Here is a 17116-nt window from a genome sequence, read left to right as displayed (position 1 = left end):
AGGACTAGGGTCCCACCCAACGGCGGGCTGTAAACACCCCAAACCCTGGGCAACACAGGGCTTCCTGGAGAACCATGAGGCTGAGCCAGCTCCTAGAGGCCATTGTGATGGTCACCGCGGGCCTCACAGGCTGCTCCGATGGCGGCTTGGATCATGCGTGGTGCAGGTCCTCTCCACTTGGAGCCTGGGATCTGGATCGCCGGGATGCCCCAGCCCAGGCTACAGGAAGACCCAGGGCAAACCAGCTGACTTGGCTGTGGGACCATGGTCTTGAATCCCACAGGGCCCTGGGCCCAGGTACACGACAGGAGGGAGGCAGCACAAAGGTGAAGACTCCGTGTCAGGGTCCTGGGCTCTGCAGCTCTGCAAACAGCCAGTCTGCCCCAGGTTTCCGGAATTCCATACTATGAGTCTCTGTCTACGTGGATGGAGAAACGAGAGTTGGCGCCAACGTGATCTTCCATCCACCCGGGGCTCAGGGCACTTGGACTAAACCAGGGCAAAGTGACAAGGAAAGAAATCTGCAGCCCCAGTTGCCTAAGATGCCTGACCTTGGTCTTTGGGTTTCTGCCACCCACTGTTCTCCCCTGACACACACACACACACACAAAAGGGCCTGCCCCATTTCCCAGGCCCAAGGCCCCCTGCAAGCTTCTCTTGGTACCAAGTGGAGGCAAGCAGAGGGGGAATGGGTGGTGAAGGGTCATTTTCTGGTTTTCTCTCCACCCTGGCTATTCTAGCGTGTTTGCGATGTGCCTGCCAGTAGGGTCACATTCTACTCTCTAGTTCTGTTACTATTTGTGCCTGGGAGGGGCTCGTCTACAAGGCCACAAATACCTATCATGCAGCTCCCAAATGCCCAATGAACCATAATCTGGACAAAACCACCGGGAAGGTTAAGGGAAGACTTGGAAAGTTTAGGGAAGGAAATGAGAGATGGAGAATTATCCATGCGCTTTCTCAAACTCAGTTTTTCTGGAGGAAAGAGGACTTGGACTCAGGAGGGAGCTCTCTGGCTTCATTTTCACCCAAGGACAAAATCTAAGAGTTCACAGTGGGACTTCTGAAACGGCTGGGTACAACCTTGGGAGTGGGCAGCGAGGGAGGGACGGAGGGAGGAAGGGAGAGGTGTCCTCCAAGATTGTCCGTCCTGCCCAGGGGTCATCTTAGAAAAACGCTAAATAAGAAACAGTAGTCACAGGGATGAATCTGTCTTTTCTCCTCTTTGCTGCAGTTACTGGGATGGGGGATGGGATTTGGAAACGGAAGTGGATCCAGAGGAAGCTTCCCTGCCTTGGGTCTCCCTCCAAGTTTATTCATAATCAACTCAATTCATGCAAGCAGTTTCTAAAGTGCTCCTCAGAGCTCTAATTAGAAAATACGAAACTAATTATCATAGTAACTCATACTGGTTATGGTGATTACTGCCACCACCAGGATGAATGATTGTGACTGCCACCCGCCCTGTGGGTGGTGTGTTACTCTGGTGGACTGAACTGTAACTCTGGGCCTCACGGGCACCCTAGAACACACAGGGGCACCCAGGCCATCCCTGAGGAACAGCCCAGGAGCTGTGGCCTGGGAGCCCCTCAGCAGAGTCCTGTGCTCTAGCCTGGCACCCTTGGGCTCTGGGTCTCCCCAGGATACTCCCACGTCTCCCCCACCTTCCCAGCCAGGGATCTCCCTCACGGATTAGTGGTGGTCTTGATCTTGGCCAGGACTTTCTTCTCCTTAACCCGGCGGTTCTGAAACCAGATGGTGATCTGGCGCTCTGAGAGGCTGGTGGCCGCCGAGATCTTGCGCCTCTTGTCCTTGGTGATGAACTTGTTCGCTGAATACTCGCGCTCCAGCTCCCTCAACTGCCCCTTGCTGTAAGGAATACGCTTCTTTCGGCCACGTCGGAAGGCACAGCCATCTGGAGGGTGCTGCACGCCTGACTCTGCGCCCAGGAGAAGGAGGGAGAGAAAACCTCGTTCAGACCTCTGCCCACAAGCCCAGGCGAAGACCCCCAGCCCTATAAGCTAAGTAATCCTACAGGAGCACCCAGATCACCCTCTGGACACGTGTACACTCTCACTCCCCCAGAGCACCAGGGGACACCTTCACTTCCGGCTGGTTTCTGATGACCGCTTAGGCTTGGAAAGACCAGGCTTCTGCAAGCCACCCTCACCTATCACTGTCCTTGCGACTGACTGCAGGTCTGCAAACACACCCATCACGCATGGCCAGACCTTTGCCCACAGTCACACATACCCACCCTCGCATGCATTTTCAGCCTCTTGTCCTCTCTCATAGATCCTGCAGGCAAATTAAGTAGAAAAGGGCATGCATTTACGTGCACACACACACACACACACACACACCACACATACACACACAACACGCACACATATACGCACCCCTAAGTTATGACTTCAGGAAATCTAAAATTTCCTTTGGAAACTGAAAAATTCATCTGAGACAAAATGAGGGCTTGGATTCTTTACAAAATATCCGATATCTGTGTTCCTACCCACCCCACCTTCCCTACTCACTGAATTGAGTCATTTTGGTGGAATTAAACCTGGGATCTGAAAGGTGGAAACAGCTTGAGCCCCAGCAGCAGCAAAAAGAACCAAACACTTGGACCTAATGAAAAGCTGGTCCCAATGCCTCCTAGGCTGGCAAAGCCCACAGCCCCGGCTCCCTTCACTTCCTCCCATGCCAGCGCGGCCTACAACCTCCCTGTCAGCACCAACGTGACCCAAAATAGCGGGGCAAGTTACCTGCAAATGCCGCCTTCCAGAAGGGACCCGGTGGGTTCTGTTCCCCCTGGCAACACATCTGGCCGTTCCAGCCCCCCGTGAGGGCCCAGGGCTGGTAACTGTCCACAGGCAGCAGGGAGTCGTGGCGGGGCTCCCCCGGGGCGCCCAGAGTCTGCACCACCGACACATCCAGGTAACTGGCCATTGGCTGGTAGGGTCCCGGGTACCCCGGATAGAAGGCAAACTCGGTGGGCCGGCTGGGGTACTCCTCCCCGGGCGCGGCAGTCTCGGCGGGGTAGGCAGCGAGGGTGGCCGCCTGGGCACAGGGCTTCAGCGAGCTCCGGGACACCCGGCAGGAATAGTACCCGCCTCCAAAGTAGCCATAGGGCACCGCAGCGGGGGCCGTCCCCTGGGGCACCCCGGGGCACGGGTGGCACTGCTTTGGCGGTTCCGCAGAGCCCGGCAGGTCCAAGGGGGCATAGCTGACGGCGGCGGGCAGCAGCGGAGGCGCCCCGGCGGCGGGGTGGCTGGGGAGCGGGGAGCGGGCGGCTAAATTCCGGCTCCCTCCGGCTCCGGGCAAGCCTTCCATGGCCTTGGCCCCGTCCAGGGTGGCATAATCGCCGGGCTCCATGGGGCCGAGGGTCGGCTCATGGGGTGCTGGGGGTGGGGGATCCGGGGGGCACCCAGCTCGCTCTCCCCACCCAGGCCCCCAGGAATCCAAGGCGTTTTAAACCGCTCCCAGCTCGCAGGGCGCCTGCCTTCGCTCCAGCCCCGCCGTCCTGACGCAGGACACGCAGGTGCCAGGGCACGCGCGCTGATTGGCTGCGGCCCCGGGGAGAGAAGCTCATAAAATCTTCATGGCAGAAATTGCGAAAATACTTTACCCTGCTTCTGTCTTTCTCTCGCCCGCTCCTCCCTCCCTCCCTCCCTCCCTCCCTCCTTCTCTTCCTCCCTCTCCCTCTCTTTTATTGCATTGGAAAACAGGAACAGCAAGGAAAGCTGCTTCCCAGTTTGGGGAAACCCAGGTCCGTGGCGGGAGGGGGCGGGGAGAACTGGGAGGAGGAGGAGGGAGAGAAGACAAGGAGCCAACACCACCTCCGCCCGCCTTCTCTCCCTCCCTGTCTCCTCGGCTTTGGCAGGTTTAACGAGAGAATAAAAAGCTCTCCCTATAAAGTGCGCGTCGTCTCCTGGGCTGGGGGTGGGGTGGGGGGGAGTTGGGGGTGGGGCCGGAGGCCGCTCTGCTCCTGAAAGGGGAACCTGGGAATGTGCGTGAACTAGAGGAGGCTGGGAAATGGAGACTATAAGGTATTTCTGTGAGCCCCTGGCTTGGGATCCTGGGTACAAGCATCCCAGCTCACTCCGGGTGCCCCTCCAATTCCGGTTGCGCATAATACGCTGTCCGGGGAAGTGCCTAGGAAGCCCCTTCCCCAAGGATCCCAGCTACCGCCCAGGCGGCTCCCAGATCGGGGTGGGGCAGAAGGAGAGGGAGGGGGGACAAGATCTCGGAAGATGAGGGAGGATCTGGGACCTGGGACGTGCAACGTTCAGATCTGAAACGGACATGGAGTTTCTAGACGTAGCCTGTGAAAGAGGGTCTGGATTTTAATTTAATGATGTGGAAAGAGATACGGAGAGAGGCGACACACATGACCTGAATATGGAGAGAGAGAGACAGAGACCCAGCAACATCAGCGCAAAGAGAAAAAGAGAAAAGTTGAAGGAAGGAATGGGAGAGGATCTTACAAAATCCTGAAGTACCAGCCAGAAAAGAGGACCTCTTCTCCCCCCTTTTCTGGGTTTTAAAGAATTTCTGGGAAGCCAGGCCTAATTGGCCATACATTAGTTGCAGGAGTTTGGGACCCCAAGAAAGAAGGAGGCTGCCCTGTGCGGAGATGTCCGGCCTCTCTGCCCTGCAGCTCTCCTCTTATACTGACCTGGCACCTGACCCTGGCACATTCCTACCCAAGCTGAGTGTTCAGAAAGCCCAGGACCCCTATCTGCTTCCTCCAGGCTTTACATTTCCTTAAAAGGAAAAAGGGAGGGAGAGAGAGAGCCCCACCTCTGCGAGAATTGCTGGAGGTCCCTCTGTAGGGCCCCTTTGTACAGTGAAATTCAGAAGACTCAAATCAATTTCTTTCACAGACATTCAGAGGTTTTGTTTCCTTTGCTATCCCTCCCAAATCAAATCCTTCTGACTCTACGTTTTCTCCAGTTTTTCTGGAGAGGGCAGGAACTTTTCCACTCCACACCAACGTCACAGCAATTATACAGAACAAACCATTCTGACTCTAGGTGGGCTCAGCCATGCTCAACCTTACCAACCTAAACCTGAACCTGAGCCATCTTTCAGGAAAGGGCCCATGCAAACTGGAATTTCCCCAAGCTATGCGGCTGTACTGAGATTACAACTCACCCTCAACAAACATCGGTAGTAATAGAAGACATCAAGCACAAAATCCTTGATAGATTTAATTGTATTTGAAAACAGTATGAGAGGAAAAGGAGAAGATATCTCTTTGATGCTTTCTAGTTTCTTGCCATAGCCTCTTGCTTGTGTAACAACGAAAAGCAGATCAGGGCATCTGGGTGGCTCAGTGGGTTAAGCCTCTGTCTTCGGCTTGGGTCATGATCTCGGGGTCCTGGGATCGAGCCCCACATCAGGCTCTGTGCTCAGGAGGGAGCCTGCTTCCCCCTCTCTCTCTGCCTGCCTCTCTGCCTACTTGTGATCTCTGTCAAATAAACAAAATCTTAAAAAAAAAAAAGGAAGGAAGGAAGGAAGAAAGAAAGAAAGAAAGAAAGAAAAGTAGAACTACCAGGATTTGTACCTACAGACTAAGACTTCTTCACTTTATGGGGTTTTTTTAAGTATACCCTACACCCAATGTGGGGCTTGAACTTATAACCCCAAGATCAAGAGTTGCATGCTTCACCAAATGAGCCGGCCAAGAGCCCCTTTTCACTGGTTTTAACTTGGTAGATGACAGGACAGGCATATAGATCCCTAAATTTAGAAATAAATAATTCTTTTTTTAAATATTTTATTTATTTATTTGACAGACAGAGATCACAAGTAGGCAGAGAGGCAGGCAGAGGTGAAGTGGGAGGGGAAGGCTCCCTGCTGAGCCAAGAGCCTGATGTGGGGCTCGATCCCAGGACCCCGGGATGACCAAAGGCAGAGGCTTTAACCCACTGAGCCACCCAGGCACCCAGAAATAAAAAATTCTAATCCTAGCTTATGACCCAGCAATTCCATTCCTGGACATATACCCAACAGAAATGAATGCTTATGTCCATCAAAAGGCACGTACTAAAATGTCCAAAGCTGCCCAGTTCACTGGAGCTCAAAAATAAAAACAAACCAAAGGTCCATCGGTAGTAGAATAGGTAAGTAAATCATGCTCTAATTAAGAATGGAGTACTATGTAGCAATAAAAAAACTACCACTACACACAACATGAATGAGTCACACAGATATGTGAATGTAAGTAGCCAGACACAAGAGAGCAACTTTTGTATGATTCTACTTCTGTTCAGTTCAAGAACAGGCAAAACTGGGGCACCTGGGTGGCTCAGTGAGTTAAAGCCTTTGCCTTCAGCTCATCCCAGGGTCCTGGGATGGAGCCCCACATCGGGCTCTCTGCTCAGCAGGGAGCCTTCTCCTCCCACTTCACCTCTGCCTGCCTCTCTGCCTACTGGCGCCAATCTCTGTCTGTCAAATAAATAAATAATTTTTTTTTTTTTTAAAGAACAGGCAAAATTATCCTTGGGAGCGAGGTTCCTGACTTGGAGGCGACATAAGGAAGCCTTCGGGGGTACTGGAAATATTCCAAAACTCAGTCTACTTGCTAGATACCTGGGTGTGTTCACCTTGTGAAAATTCAAGCTGTAAGCTTGATATTTCTGCACTTTACTGTCCTTCTGTTTTATCTCTATTTTTTAGAAGGAAAAATAATTAAACACAAGAATGTAAAGATTCCTAGCAACACTGCCTGTCACTGTGATTTGGGGATATGAAGTGTTCTAGTTCACGTCCGTGGCGGTCGAAATAAGCAGCCAAATGCCCTGGGCTCTGCATTACTGTGGAATGCGGAGAGGATGAACTCACACCCAGCCCTCCCTAAGCTCCCCAGCTGTGCTGTGGACTCCTATGTAAACAGATACATTTCAGTACAAATAAGTACCACAGGATTTTTGTTTCTGTTTTCATTATACTCTACTATTTATTTAGTATCTACTAGATCCCAGGGAATAGTTCTGGATGTCATGTTTATTAGCATATGAACATGCGTTCCCATGATCTGTACAGCATAGGTATGTGCATCTGTCTGTGACCTATCATAGACCTTAACTGGAGTCAGCTAAGGTAGGACTAATTGTTCTTATCTGTAAAAATTATCTGTCTCCTCCTGGGGACAATGATTCACAGGAATGCTGTGAAGATTAAGTGAAATTTTGCACTTGAGAGCATTTTATAAACTGAATAAAAATAAGTTCTATCTGTGCTTCTCTATGTGTACCTGCGTCTAATCAACTACAGCCACCTGTTCTCAGTTGAAAAGGACAATTGCCCTAAAGAGTACCTGTCACTTCTCACTTGCCTCTCTCAGCCCTGAGTATGTCTGAGGTGCCCACAAAGAGAAACTGAGGCTCAGAGCTTCCAAATCCTCCCTGGAGCTCCACCTGAGCTCCGCTGAGGTCTCAGGACAACCCAGACCTCCTGACCTCCCAGCCTGAGGTGGGGGGGCGAGAGGGAATGTGGGGAGCGGGGCGAGCCAACCCTTCCCCCAGCCGCACAGGCTCCTTTGTGTCCTGCTGGGAGCCTCCACGCCGACCCTCTGGGGCCCCGGAGCCGCTCCCCACCCCCAGCTCCCTTTACGGACCCAGCCAAACGCCCTGAAAGCCTCAGCTGCTCCTTTACATACCGCCCAGACACCTCCAGGAAGGTCAAGGCCAAGTTGAAAGTTAAGAGTCTGTTTACCTCCGGGAGCCCATTCAGTGCGGCCCCACAGACCGCCTATGACCTTTATAGCCCGGCCTTTGAGCGCAGCCGCCGCGCCCCCAGGGGTTCCGGCCAAGGGGACTTGGAACCTTCGTGTCAACTCCTGCCCCCGCCCGGGCTCGGGCCGCCGGCCAAGGGGGAGGGGGCGAGAAGCGTCCCGTCGCCCCACTTGGGGCATTTGTGAATTATGTATTTTTTTGCAAAGCGAGGTGAGCGCCTGGTGGCTTCGTTCTCCCACCTGGAACAGTGTATACGATCTCGACAACCTCAGGCCTCAGGACGGCCGTGAAGAATAATGCGAATTTATCTGTGGCGGCGACAATTCATTTTCTGGAAAGTTCGGGGCTCCGCTGTTGCTAAACTGCTTGGAGTCTCTTCCTTTATGAAAGGGCCTAATTCCGGGGGGGGGGGTGCCCTTTTCTTTCGTCGTTTCTAACATTCTTTTTTCCCCTCTGCATTTTCTTTCGTCCGGTCTTTAGTCTCTGATATCTTTCTTTTCTTTTTTCTTTTATCTTTCCTTTTTGCATTCGTAGTTCCCTTTATGGCTTTCTTTCCTTCAGTTTTAATGAGCTTTTTTTTGCGCTTTCTTTCTTGCGTTCTTTCTTTCTGTTTGTAGTGCTTACCTCCTTGCCTGCCCCCATCCCCGTGTCACTTTATTTATCCTATGGTCGCCTTTGCTCTGTCCGTCCCTTACACCATTCCCTTCACCTATCTATCCCTTACACTATTTTTTCTTCGTTTGCTTTTTCTTCCTTTCGTTTTTCTTTCGTTTTCCCTTTTTTTTCCTTTCTCCTTTTCTGTCTTTCCCTCTCATTTATTTCTTTGTTGTGTGTTTTTTTTAATTATTTATTTCTCCCTTATCTCTGATTTACTGCTCTCTGTCCCCTTCCACCCAACGCCCGCTCTCGTTTTCTCCTTTCCGGTCCTCTCAATTTTCCATTGTTCTTCTCCAAGTCTAGAAGGGGTCGGCTCGGAGCCTGACCCTGGCAAGGGCAATCGGCAGGGCGGCCTGGAGCTGGTTGTGGCGGCGGAGCCCTGCCAGCGGCTGGGGGTGAGAGCGGGCCCAGCCCCTTCTCTCAGAAACGAAGTCAGGCGGGGCAGCCCCCGACCTTAGAGAAAAGTCTTTTGGGAAAAAATGATGGCTGGACAGGAGCTACAAGAACCAGAGATTGGAGGCAGGGATCTGCAGGAGGCCACTATTACCGTCACCATCACCGTCCCTCCCCACCGAGGGAACCCCCGGCAACAACCCTGGGATCAAGGCCCTCTCAGGACAAATTCAGATGCTTCAGAAGCAGGGACGGAGGAGAGAGCTACAGAAGGAGCCGATCAGGGCCTCCAGTATGGAACACTGGATCTGAGAAGCAATGAAAAGATGGTCTCCTAAGGGAAGCGGCTAGCCCCAACCGCAGGGCCTCTGCTGCCCGCCCTGCTGGCGCCTGGAAATCAGAGGAAGCGCCAAGCCAAGCCCCAGAACCGTGAGTGGGGTCTGGAGGGGAGGGAAGAAGGGAGGGGGGAGAGGGAGCAAAACTGAGGGTCGCTGAACAGACACCAAGAACCTCCAGTCCTTTGGTCCAGCCACTGTGGGCCAAACAGCCTGCTATTCCCTGCCTGCCATGGGTGTCGTGTCCCAGCTTGGAAGGCCCGCTGGGCTGGCGCTAACGTCCCCAGCCCCCTCTTCCCACCCGGGCTTTGCTGGGGAGAGACTTCAGTCATCCCCACCCCCACCCCGCACCGGGCTCTCAAGCTGGAAAAGCCCAGTGCAGATCTGGCCCAAAACACTAGGATTTGGGGCCTAGAGGGCAACAGTGCAGAGCCCAGGTCTTAAGCAAGGTTTTCTTGGACAGTCATTTCCACTCTGCGAGCCTGTTTTCTCATCTGCCTGTGTAAGGGGAGAAGGGCTGGACCAGCTCTCTAAGTCCGCTCCAATGTTCCCTTTGGCCACAAAAGTAGGCAGCAGGCAGGAGCAGAGAGGGGAGCATTCCTGGAGGTTGAGGGCCTTAGTGGGGGAGGAAAACCGCAGAGAGAGCCACAAATAGGCCACTGGGCTGGCCACTGATGATTCTGCAAGGATCTAGGGTGGAACCCACATATTAGGTCCTTGAGGCGAGCGCTGCCCTGAGACCTGGTTCCGTGGGTCACCCTGGCTGACTAAGTTTGGATGGTCAGTCCTAGGGTGTAAACTCCACTGTGGCCCATTAAATGGGACCAGATTGGTGGGAGAGATCACCTCCTCTACCCTCATCCTGAAAGGCCCTGAGGAGCCCTCTAGCCTCCCTGATCATACACGGGCTGGAAGTGGAGTAACAGAGGGGGGATTCTCAAATGGAGACTCACAACCAAAGTCTTTGGAGTTTGCAGCAGCTTCTTGGGTCCTGAGAGACTCTGCCTTCTTTATTCTAGCCCCTGCGATCCTGGATAGGACTCAGGAATGGGGAATGTATCAAAAAACCCACCTACAAATTCCAGGAAGTGATAGGAGTCGTTTACAACCTCCCCACCCCCGTGTCCATGTGTTTTTCCCCCCCACAAGGCGTGGCAGGGGGGGGCGGGTGGGGGGAGGCTGTAGATGATAATTATCAGGTTGAATGCTGGCTACTGTTAGAGCTCCCGGTGTATAGACCCCACTAGAGATGAAGACTGAGTTTTCACTCTGCAATCAAGTGGAAAGTCAGCACCAAGACACTGGCCCCTCGGAGTCCAAACCTACCCACTTGTCCTAGAGTGAAGCTGTAGGTTGGAGACTTAGGAGAGAGTACAGTTTGAGTGATTGAATTTCGTGCTCTGGTTCCCCCATTTCCCTTGCGGAGAGGCCTGAGACCTAACCAGTGGTCCAGAACATGAGCATCTTGTGGCCTAAGTCCTTTTCCTCTGTCTCTCCCCCACCACTGTAGCAAAAGATTTCTCCTTTGCTTTTCACTAAGCTATCTGTTCCAGGAAACAAAGTTGGGAGAGGAGAAAGGTAGGCATTACACACACACACACACACACACACACACACACACACACAATGGAGCAAAGAAAAATGGCCCATAATCTATGCCTACTAAGACCTGTCCTGTCCATGGTGCTCATGGATTCCTTTCTTGGAAGAAGCATAACTAAGATGGCAGGGTAAAGTGTCCCCAAGGACTCAAAAAAGGCTTGAAAATAACAAATAACCCTAGTGCATCCAAGAGCGTTTTGCTGTACACACACACACACACACACACACACACACACCCCATATGCTTTTCTGAACCTCAGCCCCAGCCTGAGATGAATATCGAATAGTTCCTAGTTACTGTCTAAGTACTCTAACCTGGAGAAAAGTCCATCTTCAGCGGGCCACCAAGGTTCTGGGCCAGCCCTTTATCCCAGACCCCAACATGTTAAGAGTCTGGAGAAATCTGGCAGACTGTTGCCTGTCTACACTGACTGTAAATGTCCAGAGCCATTATTGGGCCATACACAGGGAACCCCTCCATTAAGGTGAGATTTGGGATTGGAACAGAGCTGTGGACTCTGGATCACATGGGCTTAAATTAGTATTTCTTTCCTTCTCACCTCCTTCAGGGATTTTCTAAGAGCTCTGAGAGGATAGATGAAATGTCCTCCACTTTATTTTTTTTAAGATTTTATTTATTTATCTGAGAGAGAGAGAGATCACAAGTAGGCAGAGAGGCAGGCAGAGAGAGAGGAGGAACCAGGCTCCCCGCTGAACTGAGAGCCTGATGCAGGGCTGGATCCCAGGACCCTGAGATCATGACCTGAGCCCAAGGCAGAGGCTTAACCCACTGAGCCACCCAGGTGCCCCAAATGTCCTCCACTTCAAATTGGAAAACCACCTGCCATTTTTTTTTTAAATATTTGAACTCCAGAGTCTATAGCTTTGTCCACAGTCAGAGGAACCTGTAGCTGCTATTGGCCCTGGATTGGCCCTGGATGCCAGAAATCTTCCCCCTGAGACATCCCCCCCAAGAACATTGCTCTCCCTCAAGTTGTTTCTATGGCTGGGGCAGAGCTTGAGAGAAGATTCTGATCATGGAGGCTACTCTGCAGAAACTCACACCAGGGACTAAGGATCTAGGAGCTGAAGAGGATAGAAAAGCTTTCTTCTATGAAGTCATTAATTAGAGTTATCTCTGGTCAGGGAATATGTGGGGCCCCCCCTTTCTCTCTTCTCCCTTTGAAGAATAGGAAGTCCCAAATTCTGCAGTGACTCGAACTAGTCCGTTGGTGTTTGGGGTTGGGAGGTCCTTAGAGAGCACTCCGTTTTAGTCTGTGGTGTGTTCAAGTGATTGGGTGGCAGATGCCTAGGGAAAGAAGCTGTCTTGCCCAAGTCAGAATGAATCGACCTCAGAATGAATGGCCCGTTCCATGGTTCCATGAGCTGCCGTAGTAGGAGCAGGAGGACAGATGAAGAACACAGAAGGTAGACAGCTCTGGTGGCTAGATGCGATGTTGGAACTTGCAGGGATGCCCTGACTGTCCCTATCCATGCCTGCCCCGGGGGAATCCCAAAAGCCAGGCTGGCTGGGACATGAGCATGTAGAAGGTCTACAAGCTTCGTTTCATGTTTCCCAGGTTCTATGGGGCCAAAACTTGGCTGGGACTGCTGATCCAGCTGTTCCAGCCCCATTGAGCAAGACCAGGGTTCTCAGTTTGTTATTCCTAAGGTTAGCCTAGAAATTTCCCCTAAGAATGGGGCTCAGCCGCAGAGGCCCAGATGGAGGCCTGGACAAGAGCCAGGGTAAACAGGCCCCCATCTCCATCCCCCCCCTCAATTTCTTAATAACCCCTTGGGTCTGAGAAAGCGCAGCCCAGGTCTCCAGCTACATGTTTGTGTGTGTGGGGGATGATGCCCACAGGGATTGGGGGTGCTTGCCCTCCAGCCTTGGATCAGAATCTCCCACACCAGCCTACCTTCAGGTTCTGCCTCATTTGTCCCTTGCTTGCCCCTTCTGTGTGGTGTTTCTAGTGTCAGGAATCACTTGTCCCAGGGGTGCTGTCCAAGGCTTGGACCAGGGCAGCCACAGTTGGACAGCGGACCAGCTCTTCATCCCTGGGCACTTTGTGGTCTGAGATCTGTGCTAGGTGGCTAGGTGGCAACCTCCGGAGAGGAGATTTCATAGGAACCAAAGGGCCCTATGAACAACTCTCCGGCTAGAGAGGCGGGGCAACCAAAAGACTTTTCCCTTTTAGTCCAAGAGCCTTGGACTTTACGTCCCTTACTTCCGGGCATGCAAACACCTGGTGGGGCAGATTTTTCTGGAATGCACCTGAACACTCCGCACCCTGCCAGGCTTACCCGCCAGCTCTCAGATGGTCCTGCAGACGAGTGGCTCAGATGGAGCCGCTGGAGAGTGTGGGAGCCTTCTCCTAGACCATCCTTCTACACACAGAGACCTCTGTGCCAGGAGGGAGCCCTCACCCTGAGGCAGAGGCCTGCCTCCTGGCGGAAGATCCCGCTGGACCAAAACCTGCTTTGTTCGCTCAGAGAGCCGTGTGTGGTAGGCTGCTGTACCCGGTTTAGGACAGCGTTCCCTGCACGCCACTTTGGCCAGCACCGCAGGCCTGCAGACCCCTGCATCCCTGCAGACCCCTGCATCCCTGCCCCCTGCCCCTTGGGCTCCTGGGGGCTGCCCCTTCAGAATTCCTGGTATCCTAATCCAGTGTCCCACGCTGCTGGACTGTAAGTGCCCTATATGTAAATTTCATTTAATCCCCACAACACGAGAACCGTTTGGGCAATTGTTACTACCGGTTTTGTAAACAAGAAAACTAAGGTTGAGGAGGTTAATTTGTCTAACTTCTAGAAGCTAATGATAAATGCTGGACGCCAATACGTGTCTTTACGGAAACCAAATCCTGGCTCTGACCACTTCACTTTCTCTTCCCTGTTCAAACACCAAACTGTTTCCAGTTTTTGAAATGGAAATAAGGGGCGCCTGGGTGGCTCAGTCCTTAAGAGCCTGCCTTCGTTCAGGTCGTGATCCTGGGGTCCTGGGATCGAGCCCCTGCATCTGGCTCCCTAGTCAGCGGGAAGCCTGCTTCTCTCTCTCCCACTCCCCCTGCTTGTGTTCCCTCTCTCGCTGTCTCTCTCTCTCTGTCAAATAAATGAATAAAATCTTAAAAGAAAGAAACAGAAATAAATCTCATTAAAAAATACAAACTGATACTAAAGATAGATCTGAGATATTTAAAAGGTCCTCAAAGGGAAAAATAAAGGGGTTTGAGAAAAATAAAATATTGACTCCAAAATAAAGGAACTCTAAACATAGTAATTTTAGACCAGTGACACCACCCCTCCCAATTTTCAAAACCATAAAGGTGGGGACTAAATTCAAATCCCTCTCTCCACCCCACGCTCCCCTCCCTTTCACTTTGGAGCTGAGTCTAGATGAGTAACAAGGAATGAAGCTGGGAAATTTTCACCTAGAGCTGAATGACTGAAGACCAGACTCCTTAGCCTCTCTGCTTGCTGGGTTGTCCACATCCACAGCACCTAAATCACTTTCCAGAGCTGTCCTGTCCTGGGTGGGGGAAGCTGTTTGGTGAGCCTGAAGATTCTGCACCTGTTTCCATGTGCTCACTCCTTGAAATAGAAGGTGAACTTTGGTGCATGTGTGCGGTTTTCTGGGAGATGGATTCACAACTTTACTGATTTGTTTTCTAGTGGCAAATTTCACATATACAGAAAAGTAAACAGTAAAAAAAAAGGTAAAATTCACATATGTTGAAGAGGATAATAACCCCTTCTTTATACTTATTATTCAGCCTCAGTTATCATTCATAGCCAGTCTTATTTCATGGGTTTTTTCTAGAGTATTTTAAATCAAATTCTAGACATAATTTTACCCAAAATTACTTCAGTTGGAATGTTTAACAGATAAGGACTTCTACCTTTCTTTCTGTTTTCTTGTTGTTTTTTTTTTATAAGATTTTATTTATTTATTTGACAGAGAGACAGCGTGAGACGGAACACAAACAGGGGGAGTGGGAGAGGGAGTAGCAGGCTTCCTGCTGAGCAGGGAGCTGGATGCGGGGCTTCGTTCCAGGACCCTGGGACCATGACCCCAGCCAAAGGCAGCCGCCTAAGGACTGAGCCACCCAGGTGCCCCTCTGTTCTCTTTTTAACAAATCCTCCATACGATTATCACACGTAACAAAATTAACAATAATCCCTTAATACTACCCATGTTTCAATTTCCTCAGCTGTCTCAAAGTTCTTTCCATGATTAGTTTTTCAAAGCATGACCTAAACAAAATCCACACCTTATATTTGATTGCTACATTTCTTTTTCTTTCTTTCTTTCTTTTTTTTTTTTTTTGATTGCTACATTTCTTAATTTGCCTATGACCTGTACAGTTTCCTCCTTTCCTTTTTCTCATGCCATTTATTCATTAATTGGGTCAACCCAATTCTCAAAGGTATTGGTCATCCTCCAAAAAGATGACTGCCCTAGATAAATCCCCAAAGGACTTATCCTTACAGATTCCTGCCCCATTGTTCAGTACAGCTTGTGGCCTGGAGAGCTATCCTGGTTCCCTCTGCTCCCTCCCAGAGAGAGTGGAGCTGGGCCAGGCAGAGCCCCCTCCCCACCACCACCACTTCCTGACTCGCTTTGGTTCCTTTGTTGCTCTTGGAATGGGAAACCTCCCTCCCTCTCTCTCTCCCAGACAGACATGAATAGGATCCTCTGATGAGTCTTTGGGTTATCCAGCTCTCAGACTGTCAAAGACAGAACACACAGTCCCAGACCTAGAGGCAAAATTGCTGCTATTGGGCCAGGACTAACCAGTTCCTTCCTTGGGGATGCCCCCAGAGACCTCGGTTCTCCCCAAAGGAACCAGAGCACCCTCGCTTTCTGAGGTGAAGTGGCCAGACTAGCTTTGCCATCTCTTATTCCTTTCTGCCCCTAGGGCATCATTGACAGGGGGACCTTGAACTTTTGTCTCTGTTCTGTCGCATGTTGCCAGCTGTGTGCCCTTGGGCTAGCCATCTCCTCTCGGCTGACCCTCAGTCTCCTCATCTGTAAAACGTAAGTGATTTTCTCTGCCCCACCTTCTAGCCACTAGGCTGCTAGGAGACAGACAAAGAGGAAGGAAGGGAAGACTGTCAAGTGTACTATACATATGTAAATATCGTGTTGTTTCTCCTGCAGTTGGTGGCATCTGAGGTGAGGATTTCAACCCGGAGAAGAGGAAACAGCCTACAGCTTTGTTCTGGCCCCATGCCTAGAACAGGACTTCCCAAACTGGAAAGAGACCTGAACTTGGTGGTGTCCAGCCTGCACGGAAGCTGTGACTTCTAGGCTCCGATAAGAGTTTCAGGATGCCCGTTCCTCTTTCCCAGGGACTGCCAAAGAGCTTGGAGCCAGGATTTTGTCTCATCCCTGAACTCCCTCCCTACAGCCCACACCCCTTCCCTCTTTCCAAGGCTCCCAGCTTTGCTGTATCACCCATCCCAAAGCCCCAACTTGTTTCCAGGAAGAACTCCAGAAAACACTGGTGGGGCCCTGGATAGGGCGGGGGTAGTTGCAACCCAGCTGCTCTGCTCTAGGCTTCCAATCTCAAGTCCCACCCACCGCTGGGAGATTTTGCTCTCTGGGACCTGGTGAGAGGGAGACTCCAGGAGCCAGAGCAGAACGCAGTGCAGACCTCGTTCATTGAAGAGTACTCACATTTTTCATTTCCAAACTACACTTAGCTCATAAAAAGCCGGCAAATGTAATAAATTCTCCCCTGCAGGACATGGTTTTAATTAATTATTGGGTTATTCAAGGTGACTCATGTGTGAAATACAATTTGCCCTCGTAAACGGAACCTCACATAATCCATTCTGAGTAACAGGCTGTTTGTGATCCTCCCTGAGACATATGCAAAGCTTATATGGATCCTTTGAAAGTCTTGGGGTGAAATAGAAGCGTGACTTTGGCTTAGAGCGAGTTTACTCATCCCAGCAGCAGTGCCCTCGAGGGGGCGGGGGCGGGGGGAGGTCAGGGAGAGCGAGTGAGCTCAGCCAGCTAGGGATATTAAGAAATTGAGTCTGATTTTCTCAACTGCTGGTTTGATAGCATTTCTTTCTTAGAAAATCTGGTGGTGGGGCGCCTGGGTGGCTCAGTGGGTTAAGTGTCTGCCTTGGGCTCAGGTCCTGATCTCAGGGTCCTGGGATGGAGCCCGCATCGGGCTCTCTGCTCAGCAGGGAGCCTGCTTCCCCCTCTCTCTCTGCCTGCCTCTCTGCCTACTTGTGCTCTCTCTCTCTCTCTCTCTCTCTGTGTCAAGTAAATAAATAAAACTTTAAAAAAAGAAAATTTGGTGTTATATACCCCCCCACATATATATGTGTATACCTTATTCACTTGTTTTGCAATATCTGCAGGGAAGATGT

General features: G+C 51.3%; 1 protein-coding gene across 1 annotated transcript; it reads right to left on the bottom strand.

Annotated features, from left to right (window-relative positions):
- Window positions 1–1685: 1685 nt before the first annotated feature.
- HOXB13 (homeobox B13) lies at window positions 1686–3375 on the bottom strand. The gene is made up of 2 exons (XM_032871774.1): window positions 2766–3375; window positions 1686–1939 (listed from the first exon to the last, which is right to left on the bottom strand). The coding sequence occupies exons 1-2, from the start codon at window positions 3373–3375 to the stop codon at window positions 1686–1688; spliced, it is 864 nt and encodes a 287-aa protein (XP_032727665.1).
- Window positions 3376–17116: the final 13741 nt, after the last annotated feature.

The sequence above is a fragment of the Lontra canadensis genome, unplaced genomic scaffold, assembly GCF_010015895.1.
Source record: "Lontra canadensis isolate GAN:19392208 unplaced genomic scaffold, GSC_riverotter_1.0 scaffold43, whole genome shotgun sequence".
NCBI classification, from domain to species: domain Eukaryota; kingdom Metazoa; phylum Chordata; class Mammalia; order Carnivora; family Mustelidae; genus Lontra; species Lontra canadensis.
The sequence above is the reverse complement of the archived record's forward strand: the minus strand, read 5'-3'. Positions and strand labels throughout refer to the sequence as shown.

Bases quoted from the DNA above. Each gene is read 5' to 3' on its own strand.
- HOXB13 (XM_032871774.1), bottom strand. From the start codon at position 3,375: ATGGAGCCCGGCGATTATGCCACCCTGGACGGGGCCAAGGCCATGGAA. The intron at 1,940-2,765 runs GTAACTTGCCCC...TCCTGGGCGCAG, and splicing joins CTGGAAGGCGGCATTTGCAG to AGTCAGGCGTGCAGCACCCT.